This window comes from Erinaceus europaeus, chromosome 2, assembly GCF_950295315.1.
Source record: "Erinaceus europaeus chromosome 2, mEriEur2.1, whole genome shotgun sequence".
In the NCBI taxonomy this organism is placed as follows: domain Eukaryota; kingdom Metazoa; phylum Chordata; class Mammalia; order Eulipotyphla; family Erinaceidae; genus Erinaceus; species Erinaceus europaeus.
This window is the reverse complement of record NC_080163.1, coordinates 66153539-66178982: the sequence shown is the minus strand read 5'-3', so window position 1 is coordinate 66178982 and position 25444 is coordinate 66153539. Positions and strand designations below refer to the sequence as shown.

Sequence of the window (25444 nt, the reverse complement as noted above, 5' to 3'; positions counted from 1 at the left end):
GAATGATGGTGACTGCCCCACTATCTGTGGAAGAGTTTGGGGAGGGCACAGGCAAGGGGGTGGGATGTGCAGAATTTGCCCATGAAGAGGATCCCAGAACTGCAGGAACAATGAGTTGTAACCTGAGTGGTGAAGAGCTTATTTGAAAGGAGGGAGCTTTACGCAATTGCTTTAGGAAGTGTCCCCTTTACATAATTATCCCCAAAACAGTAATGGGCATTGGCAACACTTGGAAGATCTGCAATATTTGGACACAGCCATGATGTTTGCGTGACTTAAGAAAGACACCAGGGGGGGCGGGGTCGGGTGGTGGCACAGCGGATTAAGCGCACATGGCACAAAGCTGAAGGACCAGCATAAGGATCCCAGTTTGAACCCCCAGTTCCCCACCTTCGGGGGGGGGGTCACTTCACAGATGGTGAAGCAGGTCAGCAGGTGTCTGTCTTTCCCCCTCAACAGCAATGACAACAATAATAAGGGCAACAACAACAAAAAGACACCGGGATGGGTAGGATGGTGGCACACTGGGTTAAGCTCACATAGTACCAAACGCAAGGATACATGCAATAATTCAGGTTCTAGCACCCTGCGCCCCACCTGCAGAGGGGTTGCTTCACAAGGCATGAAGCAGGTCTGCAGGTGTCTTTTTCTCCCCCTCTCCCATCTTCCCCATCTCTCTCAATTTCTCTCTGTCCTATAGAAAAAAAAAAAAAAAAGGCTGCAGGAGCAGTATATCTATAGTACAGGCACTGAACCCCAGCAGTAATCCCCGAGGCAAAGGAAGAAAGGGAAGAAGGGAACACACCGGGGGGGGGGGGGGGGGGGGGGGGCCTGGAAGGTGGTGCAGTGAGTAGGGCAGCTGGGACTGGGAGCATGAAGTCCAGGTTCCATCTGGCATCTGAGATGCTGGAGTGGTGTTCTGGTGTCCTCTCTCTCTCTCTCTCTCTCTCTCTCTCTCTCTCTCTTTTTCCCTCCCACCCTCCCTCCCCCAATCTTGTGTGAATAAATCTATCTCAAGGCCTGGTGGTAGCTCACCCAGTAAAGTGCACACATTACCATGTGAAACGTCTTGGCTTCAAGCCCCTGGTCCCTACTTGCAAGGGGAAATTTTCACAAGTGGTAAAGCAATGAATGCTGCTGCAGGTGTCTTTTTTCTCCCTCTCTATCTCTTCCTCCCCTCTCAATTTCTCTCTGTCCTATCAAAAAAAAAGGGATTGGCCACTGGGCTCCATGGACTCACTGTGCTGGCACTAAGCCCTAGTGATAGCTCTGGTGGAAAAATAAAAATGACTATTTTTTTTTTTATTTAAGAAAGGAGACATTAACAAAACCATAGAATAAGAGGGGTACAATTCCACACAATTCCCATAACCCAGTCTCCATATCCCATCCCCTCCCCTGATAGCCTTCCCATTCTCTATCTCTCTGGGAGTATGGATCCAGGGTCGTTGTGGGTTGCAGAGGGTGGAAGGTCTGGCTTCTGTAACTGCTTCCCCGCTGAACATGGGCATTGACTGGTCGATCCATACTCCCAGTCTGCCTCTCTCTTTCCCTAGTAGGGTGAGGCTCTGAGGAAGCGGAGCTCCAGGACACATTGATGGGGTCATCTGTCCAGGGAAGTCTGGTCAGCATCTCGCTGGAATCCAGAACCTGGTGGCTGAAAAGAGAGTTAACATACAAAGCCAAACAAATTGTTGAACAATCATGGACCTAAAGACTGGAATAGTGCAGATGAAGTGTTGGGGGTTGTATGCCCTGCATGCTCTTGTGTACTTCTGCTTTCAGGTATATATTTTTCCCCTAGTTTATGGGCACGGGTGAACCTATGCTCTATCTCAGGGGACCTGGACCATATCTAGGTTTGGGGACTTTATTGGGGAGTGGACCACCTAGAATGGAATTAGAAAATACTATGAAAGGAAAGGTCTCACCCGAGTGATAAAGCTGAAGGGTTGTCATTCCACACCTGAAGTCTCTGGACACAGCATATTGGGGTGGCACTCGTTGCTTCGATTAGGTTGCGATCCGCAGATGCAATATTATTTGATTTGAATTGAGAGCAGCATGCAGAAAAGTGGACCCCACCCTAAGGTTCCAGGAAAAAATGACTATTTTCAAAGGGAGCGTGAAGTAAGTAGCTCACTTGCATCGTGCACTGCTCAGCCATATCTGTAATCCAGGTTTGAGCAGCCCGCACCGAACTGAGGAAAAGCTTCAGTGCTGTAGTGTCTTTCTCTCTCTCTCTCTATCTCTCTCTCTCTCTCTGCCTCTATGTAGACAGAGAGAAGTGGGGTGGGGGAGGAGTGCTGCATACTTGGCTTCTAGGAAGTCACTTTTTTTTTTTATTATCTTTATTTATTGGATAGAGATGGCCAGAAATCAAGAGGGTAGGGGGAGATAGAGAGGGAGAGAGACACCTGCAGCCCTGCTTCACCACTCAGGAAGCTTTTCCCCTGCAGGTGGGGGCCAGGGGCTCGAACCTGGGTCCTTGTGCACTGTAACATATATAAGGAAATTACTTTTGTACAGAGTCAAAAAGGTATCCAGGTTGCTTCCTCCCTGTGTTTTATACTTTTGGGTTTTGTTTGTTTGCTTTTTGTCATCGCTGGGGATTCATTGCTCCAGGATGACTTTTTTTTTCCTTTTCAGAGAGAGAGAGACACGCACGACAGCACCAAAGTTTTCTTCAACATGGTGGGGTCAGGGCTTGAACCTAAGTCAAGCACATAGCAGAGTAGTGCTCTATCCAATGGGAGCTCTTTTGCCAACTCACTGTTGGATTCTTCATGAAGACATGTAGAAGTAGTGCCGTCAGGTGTCCCTGCTCCCACATCATCTTAGTATCCGCCCCCAGCAGCAGTGTGCACCAAGGAGCTCAAAGTGGCGTGGTGGCTGACCTACCTGAGCATCTGCACTATCTCGCGGGAGAATAAGATGTAAGCACTTTCAGGTGACTGACTCAGATGGTGCCCACATTGACCTTTCCCCTGCAAGGCAGCACCCAGCCCAGACAGGAAGCAGCTGGCCTACAGGCTAAACTGGCAGGGCTGACACAGCAGAACCCCTCCCCTGGGGCTGTTGGGTACGATGCGTAATCACCTTGGGAACCAGGAACCTAGCCCTTCACATTTGGGGTGCTGGGAGAGGAACTGCACTCAAGCACACACAGTGACAAGAAAGACGGCACCAGGCAGTGTGGTTACCTGCTTCCCCACCCCATCACAGCACTGCTAAACCTGTGGTCTCTGGTCTCTGGTGGTGCTAGAGATTGAACCTAGGACCTCCAAGCCTCAGCGCGCGCGCGCACGCGCACGCGCACGCGCACACGCACACGCACACACACACCCTGACTTCCTTGGGTATTGGGAAACTTACCTCTGTGAAAAGACAGCTTTTCCATTTTGTTCTTTTATATAAAGAAGCACAATGGGTAGGGGAGACATCATAATGGTTCTGCAAAAAGACTTTCATGCCTGAGGCACCAAGGGTCCAAGGTTCAATCCCCAGCGTCACCATAAGCCAGAGCTGAGCAGTGCTCGGTCTCTATCTCTGTTTATTTCTCTGTACCTTTCACTCTGTATCTCTCTCATTAAAACAAATAAATAAAATTGAAAAAGAAAATCTGTTGTATAAACGGCTACGTTATCTCTTTCACCTCCACCTTCCACTTCACTGTTTGCCTTAAACCAAAGACTAGAAGTCGAAAAACACCTGAAAACTGTTGAGTCACCACTGCCTGAAAACTGTCTGCCCTCTCCCCAACTTGCACACCCTCGTTCTTCCTAGTTTCTTTTAAAAAAAATATTTTATTTTATTATTATTTATTTACTTTACCAGAGCACTGCTCTGGCTAGGGTGGGATGGAGGGGATTGAACCTGGGACGTTGGATCTTCAGGCATGAGAATCTGTTTGCATAACTACTATACTGTCTCCCCCACCCCATTTATTATATATAATATGTATATAGGGGTAAGATATTCTTTTTATTTATTTATTATTATTAGATAGAAAAAGAAATTGAGAGGGGAGGGGAGATAGAGAGGGAGAGACAGAGAGCTACCTGCAGCCCTGCTTTATCACTTGTGAAGCTTTCCCTCTACAGGTGGGGGCTAAGGACTTGAACCCAGGTCTTTGTACACTGTACTATGTGTGCTTAACCAGGTGCACCACCACCTGCCCCCCATTTATTCTTTTTATTATTATTATTCCGTTTTGTTGCCCTGGTTGTTTTATTGTTGTAGTTATTATTGTTGTTGTTGGATAGGACAGAGAGAAATGGAGAGAGATGGGGAAGACAGAGAGGGGGAGAGAAAGATAGACACCTGCAGACCTGCTTCACCGCTTGTGAAGTGACTCCCTTGCAGGTGGGGAGCTGGGGGCTCGATCGGGGATCCTTAATGCCGGTCCTTGCGCTTTGCACCACTGCGCTGCCGCCTGACTCTCGCATTTATTCTTTTAGAGAGACAGAGAGACCAGATCATTACTCAGCTCTAGTTTATGGTGGTGCTGGGAATTGAACCTGAGACTTCAAAGCCTCAGACATGGAAGACTTTTTGCATTACCATTATGCTATTTCTCCAACCCTCTTTCTAGTTTATTGAGTTGCTGTGGGGGCCACAGGCAGAGGTGGCCCAGTGAGACCCCAAGCAGAGAGCTCCCAACCCCCACAGTAAAAGCCTCATAGTTCTATGCAGTTATGAGAGAGAGAGTGTAGTAGGGAGGGAAAGACATAATTTTTCATTTTGCTTAACTAAATCTAAGAGGCCAGGTCTCCTGCCCTTGGACCCAGATGTATTTGTGTCAATATAACCAAAAGAGGAGGCCAGTTTCTTCCTTGTGCCTCTTGAGAACCTTGAGACAGCCTTGCCCAGGAGATAAAAAGTGAGGCAGTTTCATTAAAAACAAAAATAACTTGACACAACATAATTTACTTGGAAAGTTTAATGGGAAAAGGAGAGGAAGGGCAATGAGTGGCAGAATTCTGCAAATGCCAGTTTGAAACAGAACCAGACTAGTTCATGGGTAGTTGAGTATATGTGTGGCAGGTGAAACTACCTGTTCCTCCTCCTCCTCCTCCTCCTCCTCCTCCTCCTCTTCCTTCTTCTTTTTTTTTAATACTACGTATTTTATTGTGTCTGCCACCAGTCTATATAAAATAATTACCCTTGTGAAATAGAAATCCATGAAAATTCAGAGAGATACACATGTTAAGAACTGACAGAAGTTTACATAATATGGCATGTGTTATAGGGATAAGCTATGGAAGCTTTAAATTTAGGTCCTCACCCCACCAATGTGTCCTGGAGCCCCGATTCCCCATAGCCGGGTTCAAGTCCCCTGTCCCCACCTACAGGGAAGAAGCATCACAAGGGATGTAACAGTGAGTGTTGCAGGTATCCCTCTACCTCCCTAACCGCCCCCTTCCTATTTCTCTCTGTCTCTACCATAATTAAAAATAAATTTTAAAATAATAATAATAGGGGTGGGGAGGCAGCATAATGATAATGCAAAAGACTTTCATGATTGAGGTTCCATGGTCCCAGGGTTAATAACTTAGGGCCAGGTGGTGGCGCACCTGGTTGAGCATAGGTATTACAACGTGTAAGGACCTGGGTTCGAGCCCCCGGATCCACCTGCACGGGTAAAGCTTTGTAAGTGGTGAAGCAGTGCTGCAGGTGTCTCTCTGTCTCTCTCTTTCTTTATCACCCCCTTCCCTCTTGATTTCTGGCTGTCTCTATTCCAATAAATAAAGATAAAAGAAAAATAATAATGTTAAATTTTATTGTGACTCAGTAGATAACACAATAGGTAGAATATTAGACCCTCAAGCAAGAAGCTGGATTTTGATCCATTGTATCTCGTGTTCCAGTATAATGCTTTCTCTGTTCATCTCTCTCTTTCTACCTATGAATTAATAAATAAATAAATAAATAAATACATATTTTTAATCATTAATGATTGAGATCCAAAGCATCACTCTGGTATATGCAGTGAAGTTATAGTTTTATCAATAAAGATGTTTTTATTGATATCACAAATATCTGTTCACTCATTAAAAATGTACAAAATTCAAGATTATGACCTCTTATGGGGAATTCCAGTCTTTGTCTTCTTTTGGGATTGGAATTATATAGCCTCTGTTCCTAGAAATTTCTGAGGTGGTCCTGTCCTTCCTCTGCCCCCCTCATCTCCTTTCTCATACACACAAAAGGCAACATAAGCCTATGGGTCTATACTTGTTATTTTATTTCATTTTAGATAAGAGGGAAAGAGAGAGAGAAATCTTGCCAATGGAATGGTCTTCAGTGCAGTAGGGGTTGGGCTTGAACCTGGGTCACACCTATGGCAAAGCAGTGCAGGGTCCAAGTGATCTATTTTGCCAGCCTTGCCCTGTGTTTCTTATAGTAACAGCCAAAGGAAAAGCAGCACCTGTCTCCTGCCCTCTGAAATGCCAGCCCAGCCCATTGCTCATCTGGCCTTCTTATCCCTTCTCTCCCCAGGTGAAGAGTCACAGTTTGAAATGGACATTTAGAGCATCTGCCTACGGATCAAGCCACGCCTCTGGGCCTTTCTGGCCTTTCTCGGGAGAAGAGTCCCACCCTGCAGGCCTATGGAAAGTTCTCGTCCTGGGCAGGCATTAGGTGTGGGGTCTGTCAGCACGGCCCTGCGCTCCCCCACTCAGGGCCCCTGCTCCCTCTTCCTCCTTCGTGAACACCAGCAGATACCTCCATGTGCCTCCATTCAAGCAGGGACTGGAGTCCACCCTGCAGCCTGGGGCCAGGATACGTCATGGAGGCGCCTACTGAATGATCTGTTAACCTGGCTCCTCCACTTCCCCACGGTGCGTCCACCCACCCCTTCTTTAGGTTGGGGTGTGAGGGAAAGCTTGTCTCCTCTGCCCTCCCCAAGAGGAAATAAAAGCCACCTTTGCCCTAGGGTCATGAGTTGGCCTCTGTCTGATCTCTTTGCAACTCCTTGTCTATACATCATCTCACTCAACTGTTTACACGCTTCTTGGGAGGCAATTAGTGACATTAGCCTCATGCTACAGCTCAGAATTCTCGACTCAGACACTGGTGAATGACAAAGCAAGCAAGAATTCCCTGAGATAGGATAGTATTATTCAGTGGGCCTTCACACATATATTTCCTCTAGTCTCTGTGCTCCTGATGTTAGTCAAATGGTTCACTTGTGTGAACACAAACCAGAGACAAGACTGCCTACGGGGCATGTGGTGGCATACCCAGCAGAGCACACGTTTTACCATGCACAAGGACCCAGGTTCAAGCCCTGGGTCCCCACCTGTAGAGAGTAGCTTCACAAGCAATAAAGTAGTGCTGCAGGTGTTTTTCTTTCTCCCTGTCTTTCCTGTCCCTCGCAATTTTTCTCGTCTCTATCAAAACAAAAGACTGCTGAGAGTGGTGGGTTGGTTGTGCAGGCACCAAGCTCCAGCAGTAAGCCTGGTCACAATTAGAAAAACCACACTGTCTAGAGGAATCCATTAGAATCTAAGCCTTAGGGCCAAAGAAAGATAGCTCACTGGGTAGGATGGGTACCTCATCCTGTGTACAATCCCTGGATGGCACTTGACAGCTCTGGGGCTGTGGTCTTTCTCTTCTCTATGTGAATACAAAAATGGCGGTGGACAACAATGGAAAAAGATGGCCTCCAGAAGTGGTGGATTCTTACTGCAGGCACCAAACCCCTGTAATAATATCTTTTCCCTCCCTAACTTCCCTCCTCTCTCTCCCTCTCTCTTTACCACATTTTGTTTGTTTTTACGAGAGCACTGCTCAGCTCTGGCTTATGGTGTTACGTGGGGCTTGAACCTGGGACTTCAGAGCCTCAGGCTTGACAGTCTCTTTGTATAACCATTATGTTATCTACGTTCACCCTCTCCCCTCCTCAATTTCTGTTCTATCCAATAAAATGGGAAAAAATGGCCTCCAGGAGCATGTCCTGGAGGGAAAAAAAATTTCATGCCTGAGGTTTTGAAGTCTATCTGTCTCTGTAAAATATTTTTTAAAAGAAAACACATGACTTTAAAAAAAATTAGGGGGAGTCAGGCGGTAGCGCAGTGGGTTAAGCGCAGGTGGCGCCAAACGCAAGGACCAGTGAAAGGATCCCAGTTTGAGCCCCCGGCTCCCCACCTGCAAGGGAGTCGCTTCACAGGTAGTGAAGCAGGTCTGCAGGTGTCTTTCTCTCCTCTTCTGTCTTCCCTTCCTCTCTCCATTTCTCTCTGTCCTATCCAACAACAATGACATCGATAATAACTACAACGATAAAATAACAAGGGCAACAAATAAATAAATATTAAAAAAAGAGTCTTTAAAGTTTAAAAAAAAAATTAGGGCCTGAAAGATAGCCATCTGGAGTACAACAGACTCGTGCCTGAGGTTCCACAGATTCCAAGTTCAATCCCTTGATCCCCAGCATCATAAGACTAAATCAGGGATGAACAATGCTCTGGTAAAAATGAATTAGGGGGCCAGATGTTAGCGCAGCTGGTTAAGTGCACATGGCGTGAAGCACAAGGACCAGCATTAAGGATCCCTGTGCAAGCTCCTGGCTTCCCATCTGCAGGGGAGTCACTTCACGAGTGGTAAAGTAGGTCTGCAGGTGTCTATCCTTGTCTTCCCCTCCTCAATTTCTCTCTGTCCTAACAGTAATAAAACAAGGGTGGAGGCCAGACAGTAGCCCAGCGGGTTAAGTGCACTTGGCGCAAAGTGCAAGGACTGGTGTAAAGATCCTGGTTAGAGCCCCCAGTTCCCCACCTGTAGGGGGGTTGCTTCACAGGTGGTGAAGCAGGTCTGCAGGTGTCTATTTTTCTCTCCCCCTCTCTGTCTTCCCTTCCTCTCTTGATTTCTCTCTGTCCTATGCAACAACAGCAATGACAACAATAACAAGGGCAACAAAACGGGAAAAATGGCCTCCAGGAGCAGTGGATTCGTAGTGCTGGTACCGAGCCCCAGTGATAACCCTGGAGGCAATAATAATGATAATGATAAAATAAATAAATTACAAACAAATAAATTAAATGGAAAGAGTCAGCTCAACAGTGGTGGAATCGTTTGTGCTAGGCTCTAGCACCACAAAGAGAGAGAGAGACCCATCTACAGCAGTGAAGGAGGGAATGGATTCTTTGGGGAAAGGAGGCTTAAAGAAGGAGAGACGAGACAAGCCATGGAGGGTTCTTGCTTGAGTGACTGAAGAAAGGTCAAAACAGAAGTGGCATGTTAGTGCTTGCACAGAGTAAACAGTGAAAAGGCCAAGAGCAGAACCTTGGGGACTGTTTCCAGTGAGCACAAGTGAATAGGCATCTGGTGGCCAAAATTTTCCCAGCTGCTGTTGGCACAGCTGCGGGCTCCCCTCCAGCTCCCAGGTGGCCAGATGGAGGTAGCAAGGAGACCATCTTTCTCTTGGCACCCTTTAATGGGACATGCATCACCGAAATGACTCAAGGGCAAACTCAAAGACACGTGGTCAACCTAGAGGTCCCATGATCTGGAAACCAGTATTTCAGGAAGAGCAGGGTTCATCAATAGACCCAACAAGTAGTGTTTTCCAGCTAAATTCAATCTCTGTTCTGATATGACAAGCATTTGTCAGATTTAGAACAGTACAAGATCCTGCTACTAGACTTGGGGACAATACCAGGAAATTTCAAGACAAATACCTAGGGAAGGGTGGAGAATATCTATCTTCATATTCCAAAGAAGCAACTGTTGCTTTGCCATGGGCTGCCCCAGGTTCAAACTCGGTTCCTACTGCACTGAAGGAAGCATCAGTGCTATGATCTCTTTCACTCTTCCTCTACCTCTCTGTCTCTGTCAAACAAATAAGAATTTAAAAAGTCTAGGAGTGGGAGTCGGGTGGCAGTGGCTTAAGCGCACATGGCACAAAGCACAAGGACCGGTGTAAGGATCCTGGCTACCTACCCGCAGGGGAGTCGCTTCACAGGTGGTGAAGCAGGTCTGCAGATGTCTATCTCACCCCCTCTCTGTCTTTCCCTCCTCTCCATTTCTCTCTGCCATATATATGCCAGGAGTAGAGATCAGGTAATGGCACAGCTGGTTAAGTTCACATGTTACAATGCTCAGGGATCCAGATTCAAGTCCATGGTCCTCACCTGCAGTGTGGAAGCTCCACAGGCAGTGAAGCAATGCTGCAGGTGTCTCCTATCTCCCCATTCCCTCTCAATTTCTCTGTCTCCAAAATAAATAAGTAAATAAGAATATTCAAAAAAGAATAAGAATCCATTCATTAAAAAGTGAAATCCAGGGGGCTGGGTGGTGATGCACCTGGTTGAGCGCACATGTTACAATGTGTAAGGACCTGGGTTCAAGTCCCCGGTCCCCACCTGCAGGAGGAAAGCTTCATGAGTGGTGAGGTAGGGCTGCAGGTGTCTCTCTATCTCTTCCTACCCTAACAATTTCTGGATGTCTCTGTCCAATAAATAACTTTTAAAAAGAAATAAAATAAAATCCAGGTTCAATGCCCTGTACCACCATCAGTCAGAGATGAGCAGTGCTCTGGTAAAAATAAATAAATAAATGAAATAAATTCCAGGGAGAGAGAGAGACAGCATAATGGATATGCAAACAGATTCTCATGCCTGAGGCTCCATCCAAGGTCCCAGGTTCAGTCCCCTGCACCACCATAAGCCAGAGCTGTGCAGTGTCTGGTAAAGAAAAGTAAATATAAAAAGTAAATAAATAATAAAAAATAAAATCCTGGGAGTCAGGCAGTAGGCACAGCGGGTTAAGCGCAAATGGCGCGAAGCGCAAAGACCGGCATAAGGATCTGGGTTTGAGCCCCCGGCTCCCCACCTGCAGGTGTCTGTCTTTCCCCTCTATGTCTTCCCCTCCTCTCTCCATTTCCAGCAATGACAACATCAATAACAGCAATAATAATAGCTACAACAATTAAAAAATAAGGGCAACAAAAGGGAATAAATAAATATTTAAAATAAAGTCCAAGGAGGCAGGATTAGGTGCAACTAAGAGGAGTAATAATGGCAAGTTGTAACTGGAGAAGTCAAGTTACAAGGGGTGACCCAGGAGGTGGTACAGTGGGTAAAGTGGATAACCTGCATGCATGAGGTCCTGAGTTTAATCCCTGGTATCATATGTGCCAGTGAGGTGCTCTGGTTCTCTCTCCCTTAATAATAAATATTTTTTTCTTTTCATTTTATTGATAGAGACAGAAATAGTAACAGGGAAAGGGGAGATAGAGGGTCAGAGAAAATAAGACACCTGCAGCAGCAATACCTCACTGCTCATGAAGCTTGCCCCCTGCAGGTAGGAACCTAGGCCTTGAACTTGGGTCCTTGAGCATAATAGCATATGCTTTACAAGCTGCATAATACCTGGTCCCTAATATATAAATCTTTTTGAAAAATTAAAAAGCCCCACCAATGTGTCCTGGAGCCCTGCTTCCCTAGAGCTCCGCCCCACTAGGGAAAGAGAGAGACAGGCTGGGAGTATGGATCAACCTGCCAACGCCCATGTTCAGCAGGGAAGCAACTGCAGAAGCCAGACCTTCCACCTTCTGCACCCCATAATGACCCTGGGTCCATAAGCCTAGAGGGGTAAAGACTAGGAAAGAGGGAGCAGGGCAGTGGTGCTGCGGGTCAAGCACACATGGCACAAAGCTCAAGGACTGACTTAAGGATCGCGATTTAAGATCCCAGTTCAAGTCTCCGGGAGTTTGTTTCACAAGCGGTGAAGCAGGTCTGCAGGTGTCTATCTTTCTCGCCCCCTCTCTGTCTTCCCCTCCTCTCTTCATTTCTCTCTGTCCTATCTAACAATGATGACAGCAATAGCAATAATAACTACAACAACAATAAAAAACAAGGGCAACAAAAGGAAAAATAAATAAATAAATATTTTTTAAAAGTTAAAAAAAAAAAGAATGTCAGCCCTTCAGCTTCATTACTCTGGTGAGAACTTTCCTAGCTCATAAGACTCCCTAATTCCTGTTGGTATGCTTCTAAATTCTGATTCTAAGACCCCTTGTGTTGCATTGCTTGACATTGTAGTCTATTTACATAATCACTGTTTTACCTGGGTCCCGCCTTGCCTGCAGGGTATTGGTTTAATCCCCACTGGTTAGATGGAAGCTCTCTATGTTCTGTTCACGCTCTTTTTTTTGCTCCACCCCCTCTCCTAGTCATTTCCTTTCCCTTACCACTTCCAGTGAAGAGGGGCATAAAAATCGATGTATCTGATTAATAAACGAGATACTGCTTCCCAGCTCAGCCATGAGTACCTGGTCGTCTCTCTACCGCCCATGAAGCTAGCCCAGCCCAGCAAATTCCATTTTGGGTGGTGTGCTTCCTAACAAAGCCTCAAAACCTAGATATAGACCAGGGCCCACGAGAGAGGGCATATGTACACATGTATCCATAAGTTAGGAGAAAATATATACCTTAATACAAAAGTGCGAAATAGTTTGCAGTGAGTCAATAAATGTAGCAAACAAGTAGAAAGAGCTAAAAAAAAAAGACACCATAAAGTACCTAATCAAATAGTTTCTACTTAGACCTAGATATTCTCCTCACCTACCTTTTATGCCAGAAGTACCAAAGGTTACAGGTTAAATCCTCAGCACCACTATATGCCAGAGCTGAGCAGTGCTCTGATTAAAAGAAAAAAAAAAAAAAGAGAGTTAATGGTGTGGTGGAATGGCATGAAAGCAAAGGAGTGGGGAAAAAAATGATAGTAAGGGGCAGGGCAGTGGTGCAACAGGTTGAGAGCACACATTACCATGTGTAAGGACCCCAGTTCAAGTCCCTACTCCCCACCTACAGGGAGGATGCTTCATGAGCAGTGAAGCAGGTCTGCAGGTGACTGTCTTTCTCCCTCTCTACCTACCTTTCCCCCTCTCAATTTCTCTCTGTCCTATCAAATAAGTGGGGGGCGGGAGGAGACCTCTGAGAATAATGGATTTGTATTGCTGCCACCGAGCTCCAAGAATGAGACAAAAAAGGGAAAAGAATACTTTATTCATTTATTTATCAAGAATTTATCCCATTTATTCAAGGGCTGTTAGTGGGGGAGACAGTATAATGGTTAAGCAAAAGACTTTTATGCCAAAGACTCTGAGGTCTTAGATTCAGTCCCTTACACCACCATAAACCATAGCTGAGCAGTGCTCTGGAAAAATAGAAAGAAAGAAAGAAGGAAAGAAAGAAAGAGAGAGTGGTCCGGGAGGTGGCTCAGTGGATAAAGCATCAAACTGTCAAGCATGAGGTCCTGAGTTCAATCCGTGGCAGCACATGTACCAGAGTGATGTCTGTCTCTTTCTCTCTCTTCCTATGCTTCTCATTAATAAATAAATAAAAATCCTAAAAAGAAAGAAAGAGAAAGGAATGGAGGCAGGAAGGAAGAAAGGAAGGAAAGAAGGAAAGACCCCACCATAAGAACCTGGGTTCAAGCCCCCAGTCCTCACTTGCAAGTGGAAATCTTCACAAATGGTGAAGCAGTGCTTTAAGTGTGTCTCTCTCTTCTATCTTTCTCTTTCTCTCATTCTTTTCCCTCCTTCTCAATTTCTCTCTGTCCTATCAAAATGAAAGAAAGAGGAGACAGAGAGAGAGGAGAGAGAGTAAGAGGGAGAGATGGCCTCTGAGGGACCAGGTGGTGGTGCACCTGATTAAGTGCACATGTTACAATACGAAAGGACCCTGGTTTGAGCCCTCTGTCCCCACCTGCAGGCGGAAAGCTTTTTGAGTGGTGAAACGTTGCAAATGTCTCTGTCTTTCTCCCTCTTTTTCTTTTTCTTTTTTTTTAATTTTTACCTCCATTGTTGTCACTGGGGCTCCGTGCCTGCACTACGAAGCCACTGCTCCTGGAAGCCATTTCCCCCCATTTTGTTGCCCTAGTTGTTATTATTGTTATTGTTGTCGTTGATGTTGTTGGATAGGACAGAGAGAAATCAAGGGAGGAGGGAAAGACAGAGTGGGGCGAGAAAGATGTCTCAGGCATGAAAGTCTTTTTGCAAGGGGCCAGGTGGTGGAGCACCCAGTTAAGCATAAGGACCCAGGTTCGAGTCCTGGCTCCCCACTTGCAGGAAGGACACTTCATGAGCAATGAAACAGGTGTACAGGTGTCTAGCTTTCTCTTCTTCTCACTATCTCCCTATCCACTCTCAATGTCTCTCTATCCCTATTTAGTAATAATTTTAAAAAAGGAAAAAATGGCTACTTGGAGTGGTAGATCCATAATGCTGGTACCAAGCTCCAGCAATAACCTTGATGGCAAAAAAAGAAAGAAAAGAAAGTCTTTTTGCACATTATGCTACCTCCCCAAATCCTAGTTCTTTAATGTATTCATTCCAAAGAGTATGACTTGATTGTGCCCTACAGGGAGAAGAGAAAGGAGGAGTCCTCCAAAACACACACACACACACACACACACACACACACACACACACGGCCTGGCCACAGCAGAGGCAAATGCCTCTTCCCCCAATTGCTATTAAAAGACCATGGCTTAGAGTGGGGGAGACTTTATTGTAAAGCAAAAAAAAACTTTTCATACAGGGAGTTGGGCAGTAGTGCAGCAGGTTAAGCACACATGGCACAAAGTGCACGGACCCGGCGTAAGGATCCCAGTTCAAGCCCCCAGCTCTCCACCTGCAGTGGAGTCGCTTCACAGGCGGTGAAGCAGGTCTGCCGGTATCTGTCTTTCTCTCCCTCTCTCTGTCTTCCCCATCTCTTTCCATTTCTCTCTGTCCTATCCAACAATGACAACATCAAGAACAACAATAATAACTACAATAAAACAAGGGCAACAAAAGGAAAAATAAATAAATATTAAAAAAAAAACTTTTCATATAATAGGCATTGAAGTTCCCAAGTTCAACCCCTAGCACCACTATAAGCTGAATAGTGCTCTGGTTAGGAAAATGAACAAACAAATAACCTTTACTACTACAATACAGAAGCCTTGATTGACGACGTTTGTTTTTATTTAAATTTTATTTTTATTTATGTATTATGCTTTTATTAGTGATTTAAAATTGTTTTACAGAACTGTCAGACTTGAAGAGTGTTTTCACACCCATACCGGGTGCATGGAAGTCAAGTCACCACAACCTCACCAAAGTTCTGTCCCCGATGCAACTGTACTGGCCTACCCAATACCCAACCTTTGTTCTCACCTTATACAAGAGACAGTCAAACTTGGGACCAAAGAGGGTTATCCTTACACTCCCCTCACCCCTCGAAATTTCATTTACTTGTGGATTACATTGGTAACGTACAATATACAGGTCTTTTGGGTTTTGGTATTTATTTATTTATTTTGCCTCCAGGGTTATCACTGGGGCTCTGTGCCTGCACTACGAATCCACAGCTCCTGGAGGCTATTTTTTCCCTTTTGTTTATTGTTGTTGTTATTGCTGTCGTTGTTGGATAGGACCGAAAGAAATTGAGAGAGGAGGGGAAGACAGAGAGGGGGAGAGAAAGATAGACACCTGCAGACCTGCTTCACCGCTTGTGAAGGAACTCCCCTGCAGGTGGGGAGCCGGGGGATTAAACCGGGATCCTTATGCAAGTCCATATGTGCTTAACCTGGGGCGCTACTGCTCCCAACCCAAGATCTTTTTTTTAATTATCTTTATTTATTTATTGGATAGAAGCAGCCAGAAACTGAGAGGGAAGGGGGTGATAGAGAAGGAGAGAGACAGACAGAAAGACACGTGCAGCCCTGTTTCACCGCTGGTGAAGCTTTCCCCCTGCAGGTGGGGACCAGTGGCTTGAACAGGAGCCCTTGAGCACTTAACCAGGTGCACCACCAACTGGCCCTCCAGGTCTTTTGTGTTTAAAGAGATACTGAACTGTTACAGACTCAGGTTCCCTAGAGTAATGAGGTCTGTTTCCAGTTACAATACTCAACTTAGTGCTGCCCCCTACTGGATGAACGTATTAAAACAAAGAAGCCCATTCTCTGCTCTGCTCACTGCATTCTATTCCGATAAATGCTGAGTGATGAGGGATGCCACTTGTATCCTAGACCAAAGTCTACATCTCCACATATTTGATTCCTTTGCATAACCACTGTGCTATCTCTCCAGATCCAAACAATTGAGTTCTAAATAATGTGACTCCTCGGAGTCAGAGACGACCCGAACTGCCCCTGCGGCTACAGACAGACTATGACCCACATAGTCAAGGACTGCCACCTCTCCAGATTCAAAGGAGGTCTCATTCTTAACCTGGGTCCCGCGGCAAAGAAGTGGCTCGCTTCATTCCTGTCCCACATCTTGGAATCTGAGTCTATGCCCAAAGTTTGGCGTCGTGCGAAGATTATAGCGGTTTTGAAACCAAAGAAAGACCCAACACTGGCCGCCAGCTATAGACCAATTTCTCTCCTCTCCGTGTGTTACAAACTCCTTGAGAGGCTGCTTCTGTCACGTATTTCTCATCTTACAGAGAAATTCCTACCACCCGCCCAAGCTGGTTTCCGCCCAGGAAGATCTACCTGCGAACAAGCCCTGGCCCTCTCAACTTACATTGAAAATGGATTCCAGAAGAATTTAAAGACGGGTGCTGTCTTTGTTGATCTCACAGCAGCCTATGACACAGTCTGGCACCGTGGTCTCCTAGTCAAGATCTCAAGATGCCTGCCTCCATGGGTGGCCAACACTATATCGTTTCTTCTCCAAAACAGAAGATTCCGGGTGCATCTGGGTGACAAGTCTAGCAGATGGAGACTTGTCTCAAGTGGCCTCCCCCAGGGCTCTGTTCTGGCTCCTACGCTATTTAATATTTACATCAATGACCTCCCAGAAACTTCTTCAAGGAAGTTCATCTACGCCGATGACATCTGCTGTGCAACTCAGGCATCCAAGTTCGACATCCTCGAGGAAACACTCATGAAAGACATGTCTCTGATATCTGATTACTGTAAAAAATGGCGACTAATCCCTAGCACTGCAAAAACGGTATCATCTGTTTTCCATCTACACCATGCCTTGGCCTCACGTGAGCTTAATTTGCAGCTTGGCGATACGAGAATCCGGCATGAAGCCCAGCCAGTCTATCTTGGCGTTACTCTCGATCGCACTCTGTCATTTCACAAACATCTCATAAAAACTGCAGCAAAGGTGGGCGCGAGGAATAACATCATTGCAAGACTGGCCAGCTCCTCATGGGGCGTGAGCGCTTCCACACTACGATCATCATCTCTGGCATTATGCTATTCCACTGCAGAATACTGTGCCCCAGTATGGTTCCATAGCCCCCATGTCCACTTGGTCGATTCCAAATTATATTCCTCCATGAGGATAATTTCTGGAACCATCCGTTCCACCCCGGTTCCATGGCTGCCAGTTCTTAGCAACATCGCCCCGCCAGATATTCGTCGGGATGCGGCATCATCTAAGTTCATTTCCCACGTCTACGCTCGACCGGACCTGCCAATATACACGGATATCTTCGCCTACCCTGTCCAACGCTTGACGTCTCGTCACCCAATCTGGTCCCCTGCGCCTACACTGAACTTCTCTGTTCCAGACTCTTGGAAACAGAGTTGGCAGTCAGCTGAGGTAAAGAACAAACACCTCATCACAGACCCCTGCAAGCGTCAACCGGCTTTGACCTAGCACGTTATGACTGGGCCCTCCTCAATCGCTATCAAACAGGCCATGGCCGGTGCGCCGCTATGTTCCATCGCTGGGGAGCCAGAGACGACCCGAACTGCCCCTGCGGCTCCAGACAGACTATGACCCACATAGTCGACGACTGCCACCTCTCCAGATTCAAAGGAGGTCTCGAAACTTTACATCAGGCTCAACCTGACACTGTTGACTGGCTACGGAAGAAGGGCAAACGCTAGAAGAAGAAGAGGAATACCAAAGGAGAAGTTTTCGTTGATCTTTTGTATGGTTTTCTTATTTTCAATGTTATTTATTTCTGCCATAACTTTAGTTATTTGTGTCCTTCTGGTTGCTTTAGGGTTCTTTTGTTCTTCTTGTTCTAGGTCTTTAAGATGTGCAATCAGTGTTCAACAATTTGTTTGGCTTTGTATGTTAACTCTCTTTTCAGCCACCAGGTTCCAGATGCCAGCATGATGCCGACCAGACTTCCCTGGACAGAGGACCCCACCAATGTGTCCTGGAGCCCCGATTCCCCAGAGCCCCACCCTACTAGGGAAAGAGAGAGGCAGACTGGGAGCATGGACCGACCAGTCAATGCCCATGTTCAGCGGGGAAGCAATTACAGAAGCCAGACTTTCCACCTTCTGTAACCCACAATGACCCTGGGTCCGTGCTCCCAGAGGCATGGAGAATGGGAAAGCTATCAGGGGAGGGGGTGGGGTATGGAGATCGACTGGGTGGTGAGAATTGTGTGGAGTTGTAACCCTCCTATCCTACGGTTTTATTAATGTTTCCTTTCTTGAATAAAAAAATTAAAAACAAGAAACAAAGAAAAAAAAGAGGGGGGAACTATAAAAGAGATTGATATGGAAAACAATAAATAAGGCTCTATGTTTAAAAAAAAAAGAAAGTGGGGGTGCACCTAGTTGAGCACACACAGAAAGGATCATGAGCAAGGGCAGGGTTCAGGCAGTTGGTCCCCATCTGCTGGAAGGAAGCTCAGGAGCTGTGAGAAAATGCTGCAGGTGTCTCCCTATCTTCTTCCTCTCTCAATTTTTTCTGTTCTATTAAAATAAATAAACATTTTAAAAATCTTTATTTTAAAAGAAGAAGAAAGAACAGAAAAGGAAAGGAGAATGGTCCAGGAGGTGGTGCAATGGATAAGTCATTGACCTCTCAACCATGAGGTCCTGAGTTCAGTCCCCAGCAGCACATGTACCAGTCATGTCTCTTTCTCTCTTTCCTCCTATATTTCTCATTAATAAATTAATCTTTAAACATCTTTTAAAAATTTCTTAGAAAAAAAAGGGTGACGGAGCCAAGATGGCGACTCAGAGACAACGGCATGGCCTGAGCTCTGCAAGGAGGCTGCTTCAAAACTGGGAAGTTTGGGTGAGGCCACCATGTTCCAGATGCTACTATGATGCCAACTGGACTTCCCTGGACAGATGACCTCACCAATGTGTCCTGGAACCCTGCTTCCCCAGTGCTCTGCCCCACTAGGGAAAGAGAGAGACAGGCTGGGAGTATGGATCAACCTATCAACACCCATGTTCATCAGGGAAGCAATTACAGAAGCCAGACCTTCCACCTTCTGCAACCCATAATGACCCTGGGTCCATACTCCCACGCGGTTAAAAAAAAATAGGACAGCTATCAGGGGTGGGGATGGGATATGGAGTTCAGGAGGTGGGAATTGTACCCCTCTTATCCTATGGTCTTGTCAGTGTTTCCATTTTATAAATAAATAAATTAAAATTAAAAAAAAAAGGAAAGAAGAAGAGAGAGGAAAAGAGACACCAGAGCATAATGATTCCGGCATATGCTTTGCTAGTGATCTACTCCACCTTCGTGTTTACAAGCTTAGAGCTCTACCACTAAAGCCTGTTCCTTTTTCTGAGTACTAACTTGTCTAAATTCTTAAATTCTTCTAATTAACTCTGGGACTTCATTCTCCCCCTCTCACACTACTAAGTGCCTTGCAGTTTCTAGAGCATTTATTGTTGCTTTTTTTTTTTTTTCGACCACTGCTCAGCTCTGGGTTATGGTGATCCAGTGACCTTTGGTCACTCAGGCATGCAGTCTTTTTGCACAACCATTATGCTATCTCTCCAGTCCTATTGCTTCTTGCCTCTTCTGCTTGGTCACTTCCCTCCAAACCTCATGTGCAAAGCTGGGGCACCAGATTCAGAGTACTTAGGCACCCTTTTCCGGAGGTCATATGAAAAGAATATGTGGCAGATTACAACAAACGCCATTTTTTAAAAAAAATTTATTTATTTCCTTTTGTTGCCCTTGCTGTTTTATTGTTGTAGCTATTGTTATTGTTGTTATTGATGTCGTTGTTGTTGGATAAAACAGAAAGAAATGGAGAGAGGAGGGAAGACAGAGAGGAGGAGAAAAAGACACCTGCAGACCTGCTTCACGGCCTGTGAAGCGACCGCCCCTGCAGGTGGGGAGCTGGGGGCTCGAACCTGGATTCTTATGTCTGTCCTTACACTTTGCGCCACCTACGCTTAACCCGCTGCGCTCCTGACAATCACTATTTCTGAAGTGAAGATTTTTGATATTTATTTACTTACGTATGAGAGAAAGAGCGAGGAAGGGACTATGAGGAGGGAGAGAACCAGAGCTTCACTCTATACAGGCAATGCCCGGGATTGAACAGACCTTTTGCTAGAGTCCAATTTTTTTTAAAGATATTTATTTACTTGGGGTCAGGCGGTAACGCTGCGGGTTAAGCGCACATGGCGCGAAGTACAAAGACCAGCGTAAGGATCTCAGAGCCCTCGGCTCCCCACTTGCAGGGGGGGTTGCTTCACAAGTGATGAAGCAGGTCTGCAGGTGTTTATCTTTCTCTCCCCCTCTTCTCTCGATTTCTCTCTGTCCCATCCAGCAGCAATGACAGCAATAACAACAATAATAATAACCACAACAATGATAAACAACAAGGGAAACAAAAGGGAGAAAAATGGCCTCCAGGAGCAGTGGATTTGAAGTGTAGGAACCAAGCCTCAGCAATAACCCCAGCGGGAAAAAAAAAAAAAGATTGTATTTATTTGCTAATGAGAGATAGGAGGAGAGAAGGAACCAGACATGACTCTGGTACATGCGCTGCCAAGAATTAAACTCAGGACCTCATGCTTGAGAGCACAATGCTTTATCCACTGCACCACCTCCGGGACCACGAGTCCAATTCTTTATTCACAGCACCACCTCCCGCCAAAACTAGGCCGAGATTTTTTTTTTTTTTCTTTTGCCTCTAAGGTTATTGCTGAGGCTACTAACCCACTGCTCCTGGAGGCTTTTTTTTTTTTCCTTTGTTGCCCTTGTTTATCATCGTTTTTATTATTGTTGTCATTTGTTGTTGAATAGGACAGAGAGAAATGGAGAGAGGAGGGGAAGACCGAGAGGTGGGGGGAGAGAAAGATAGACACTTGCAGACCTGCTTCGCCGTTTGTGAAGCGACCCTCCTGCAGGTGGGGAGCCGGGGGCTCGAACAGGTCCTTGAGCATCAAGCCATGTGCGCTTAATCCGCTGCTTAGCGCCCGACCCAGATTTTTTTTTTTTTTTTCCAGAGTACTCAGCAGCTCTAGTTGATGGTGGTGCAGGGACTTCGGAACCTTAGGCAAGAAAGTCTCTTCGCATAACCATTGTGCTATCTACCCCCGCCCTGGGCTGAGATTTTTTTTTTTTTTTTTTTAATGCTGAGGATTATTTGCAATGTCTACCACAGCGATCAAAGACTGCTGGCAACCAGAGCTTCCAACACAGTTCATCTGAGCGGTGCTTTTCAGCAGTAGCTATGAAAATGCACACCACCCACCTCTGAAATAAAGCGTTCGGGAGCGTTTGCTTAGAGAAACCGTAACTCCTCAGCCCACTCCTCAGGACTCCTCAGGTCCTCCAGGTTTGAGTGCCATAGGAGGAGCTCCTCCTATGGCACTCAAACCTGGAGGACCTGCCCACCACTGTCAGCCCCGCCCACCGTTGCGGACCCACCAATCTTAAAGTGGCCTTGTAGCGTACGCGCCTCAGGCAAACAATGGACTCACCGCCAATGGCCTTTACTATTTGAAGATTACAAAGCCAGTCAGCGGCTAGCGCGAGATACTCTGCCGGTCTCGCGAGAAGTCTGGGAGACCGCAGTGATGGCGGCGGCGGGAACTGGCCCTGGACCGGGAGTGGGTGCAGGATCCGTTCCGGCTGTTTCTGCGACTGCAAATGCAACAGCATCTGAAGAAGGGGAGACGAAGCCGGCGGTGGCTGTAGCTGCCGCTCCGGCGGGAGAAGGCCCAGCAGCAGAAGCCGGTTCTGGAGAGCCCGAAAGTGGGTAAGATGTCCTGCAGCCGGGAGGAGAGGGAGCCCGCCCCTCAGAATTCTGCGGCTCTGGGAGCCTTGCAGCCCTCCCCCTTGGAACCCGGGTCCTGCTCCTGCAGTCAACGGCTCACCTGCTCCCTGCAGACCCCAGACCACCACCCTTCTGCCATTGCCCCTTTACGCGCCCCTTAGTGTATTTCAGATTATGCTCCTTTCCGCGCCGTGCAGGTCTCTCGGAGTCAAGGTTATTCTGTTTGCAGCCCTTCTACTCTGACAGAGGTCTCACTCGTCAAGCAGCAACTCGGAACTATTCCAGAGGGCGGGGTGTGTGTGTTTGTGTACAGTTTGCTTTGTAAGGCTGGAAGAAGTAACGGTCCCATTGCGTCTTTTTTTTTTTTTTTTTAATATTTTTACTTATTATTGGATGAAGACAGAGGAATTGAGGGGGGGGAGATTAAAAAAAGGAGAAAGACACATAGACATTGGCACCCCTGATTCACTCGTGAGGCTTTCCACCTGCAGGTGGGGACCAGGGTCTTGAACTTGCATACTGTAATGTGTGCGCTTAACCAGGTGCGCCACCACCTGGCCCTGTTCCCATTGCATCTTTGCACACCAAGTTCACCTCTAGTAAATTTGTCTGTAAAACCTACAACTGTATTGGGCTCAATCTGCCAAACCCTAATCGTTCTATCTGAGATAGCCTCTGCTGGAGGGCAAGGGGTGGGGGAGAGGGAAGTAGTAGAGGTGTGGGGTTGAGCTGTACTTCGAACTTTTTTGGAAATGGGCATCTCGAGATTTCGAGGTTTGCTTCACTTGAAATTTTTTTAAAATTTTATTTATTTATTTTCCCTTTTGTTGCCCTTGTTGTGTTATTGTTGTTGTTACTGATGTCGTCGTTGTTGGATAGGACAGAGAGAAATGGAGAAAGGAGGGGAAGACAGAGAGGGGGAGAGAAAGAGAGACACTTGCAGACCTGCTTCACCACCTGTGAAGCGACTCCTCTGCAGGTGGGGAGCCGGGGGCTGGAACCGGGATCCTTACGCTGGTCCTTGTGCTTTGCACCACGTGTGCTTAACCCGCTGCTCTACCGCCCGACTCCCTCACTTGAAATTTATTATCAGAGTGCTTTCATTATCTTTTAGGGATGCTAACATGGTTGATGTAAGTGGTGGCTTGGAGACAGAGTCCTCGAATGGAAAAGACACATCAGTAAGTTTCTTTATGGATATTTGCAAGTTTGAAGTTTTTTAATGGTACAAAAAATGCAATCAAGTCAACTAGCTTGATTTTTTCTAATTTTTCTTTGCACACAGGAAGGTGCTGGGGATACTTCAGAGGTGATGGATACCCAGGCGGGCTCTGTGGATGAAGAGAATGGCAGGCAGTTGGGAGAGGTAGAGCTGCAGTGTGGGATATGTACAAAGTGGTTCACGGCAGACACCTTTGGCATAGATACCTCGTGAGTACTTCTTGGGGTCTTTGTAAAATACATTTCAATATGTTTAACAGTTTTGAGTTAATAATTGAGTCAAATATAAATGCATTATGTTGTCTACCTTTCCTAATTCTTGTTCAGTCAATAGCCAGATATTGAACCAGGAATTATTTTAATAACCTGAGCATGTTTTCTGCTTCCAGAAGGCACAGTCTTAATAGGTGTGTGTGTGTGTAAGCATTATCCTTGCTTTTGAGTTTACAGCATGATTGTTAGACAAAATCATGTTATTATAAGCATCATATGGTAGGTGAGATAATATAGCAAAGAAACTCTAATGTTTGTGGCTCCAAAATCCCGGACTCAATCCTCTGCATCACCATAAGCCCTACTGGTTTAAAAGGAAAAAAAAAAGCCTTATATAAACACATTTGAGACAGTGTTACAGATTTGGGGGCAATTAGTTTTGTTAATTTTTTAAAAATTTATTTATTGGGAGTCGGGCTGTAGCGCAGCGGGTTAAGCACATGTGGCACAAAGTGCAAGGACCGGCATAAGGATCCCGGTTTAAGCCCCTGGCTCCCCACCTGCAGGGTAGTCACTTCACAAGAGGTGAAGCAGGTCTGCAGGTGTCTGTCTTTCCCCCTCTCTGTCTTCCCCTCCTCTCTCCATTTCTCTCTGTCCTATCCAACAATAACCACATCAACAATAACTACAACAATAAAACAACAAGGGCAACAAAAGGGAATAAATAAATATTTAAAAAATAAATAAATTTAAAAAAAAAAATTATTTATTTTATTTTACCTTTTGTTGCCCTTCTTTTTTGTTGTTGTTGTAGTTATTATTATTGTTATTGATGTTGTTGTTGGATAGAACAGAGAGCAATGGAGAGAGGAAGAAGACCGAGAGGGGGAAAGAAAGACAGACACCTGCAGACCTGCTTCACCACTTGTGAAGCGACCTCCCTGCAGGTGGGGAGCCGGGGGCTCGAACAGGTCCTTGAGCTTCACGCCATGTGCACTTAGCCCGCTGCACTACCACCCGACTCCCTTTTTAATTTCTCTATTGGGGAATTAATGGTTTACAGTCAGCAGTAAATGCAATAGTTTGTACATTTGTAACATTTCTCAGTTTTCCATATTTCCATTCAACACCCACTAGATCCTCTTCCACCATCATGTTCCAGGGCCTGAACCCCTCCCCCTCAGTCTTTTACTTTTGTGCAATACACCAAATACCAAATTAGTTCTCTTTTTGTTTGTTTGTTTAAAATATGTTATTTATTTATTGGATAGAGACAAAAAAGATCTACAGGAAAGGGGGAGCTAGAGAAAGAGCGACCTACAGCCTTGCTTCACCACTCATGATGCTTCTTCCTGCAGTTGGGGGCCAGGGGCTTGAATCAGGATCCTTTCACTTTGTAACTTGTATGCTCAGCTGGGTGTGCCACCACCTGGCAATTAGTTCTTAAATGCCTGGGCCATCCTTCCCCCCTCTCTCACTTTTGACTTCAAACTCACTCCCTTATGGTATCCTGAGTCTTTGCCTCAGAAAAATCTATTTCCAGTATTTTAAAAGTTCTAGTAAATTAAAGTTGTTTCATGATTGATTTGATAGTGAAAAAATACTTTAATATTTTTAAAAATATTTTATTTGATAAAAGAAAAGGAAATTGAGGTAGAAGATAGAGGGGAGAGAGAGACATCTGCAGCTAGGGGTGGGGGGAGGAGAGAGAACTTGCAACCCTGCTTCAGCACTTGTAAAGCTTCCTCCCTGCAGGTGGGGACTAGAGGCTTGAACCCAGGTACTTGTACATGGTAACTTGTGTGCCCAACTTGGTGTGTTGTTTCCCAGCCCCAAAGTTACTTTCTTTTTTCTAGAGTATTTGCCAGCAACTAACATACAGGCATAATTGAATCACTGTCAGTGGAAATAATTACATTCCTGACTCTGTGGTTTTTTTTTTTAATGTTTATTTATTTATTCCCTTTTGTTGCCCTTGTTTTATTGTTGTAGTTATTATTGTTGTTATTGATGTCATTGTTGAATAGGACAGAGAGAAATGGAGAGAGGAGGGGGGA

General features: G+C 45.8%; 2 protein-coding genes across 7 annotated transcripts in view; both read left to right on the top strand.

Annotated features, from left to right (window-relative positions):
* Positions 1-6938, top strand: part of EIF4EBP1 (eukaryotic translation initiation factor 4E binding protein 1) — a 40224-nt gene extending 33286 nt beyond the window's left edge. The window contains exon 3 of the mRNA XM_007516697.3: positions 6502-6938. Within this exon, the coding sequence (XP_007516759.1) occupies positions 6502-6533 (32 nt within the window). The 3' untranslated portion in view covers positions 6534-6938. The remainder of the gene's footprint in view (positions 1-6501) is intronic.
* A 14779-nt stretch (positions 6939-21717) lies between these two features.
* ASH2L (ASH2 like, histone lysine methyltransferase complex subunit) overlaps positions 21718-25444 on the top strand; it is a 36185-nt gene continuing 32458 nt past the window's right edge. For 4 of the 6 annotated variants that reach the window (XM_016185387.2, XM_007516698.3, XM_016185386.2 and 1 more), the window contains exons 1-3: positions 21718-21935; positions 23068-23134; positions 23239-23384. In XM_016185387.2, coding sequence (XP_016040873.2) covers positions 21754-21935; positions 23068-23134; positions 23239-23384 — 395 coding nt within the window. In that variant the 5' untranslated portion in view covers positions 21718-21753. Of the gene's footprint in view, positions 21936-22114; positions 22247-23067; positions 23135-23238; positions 23385-25444 lie in introns of all 6 variants that reach the window. The other 2 variants (XM_060182603.1, XM_060182609.1) reach the window with 2 other exon arrangements.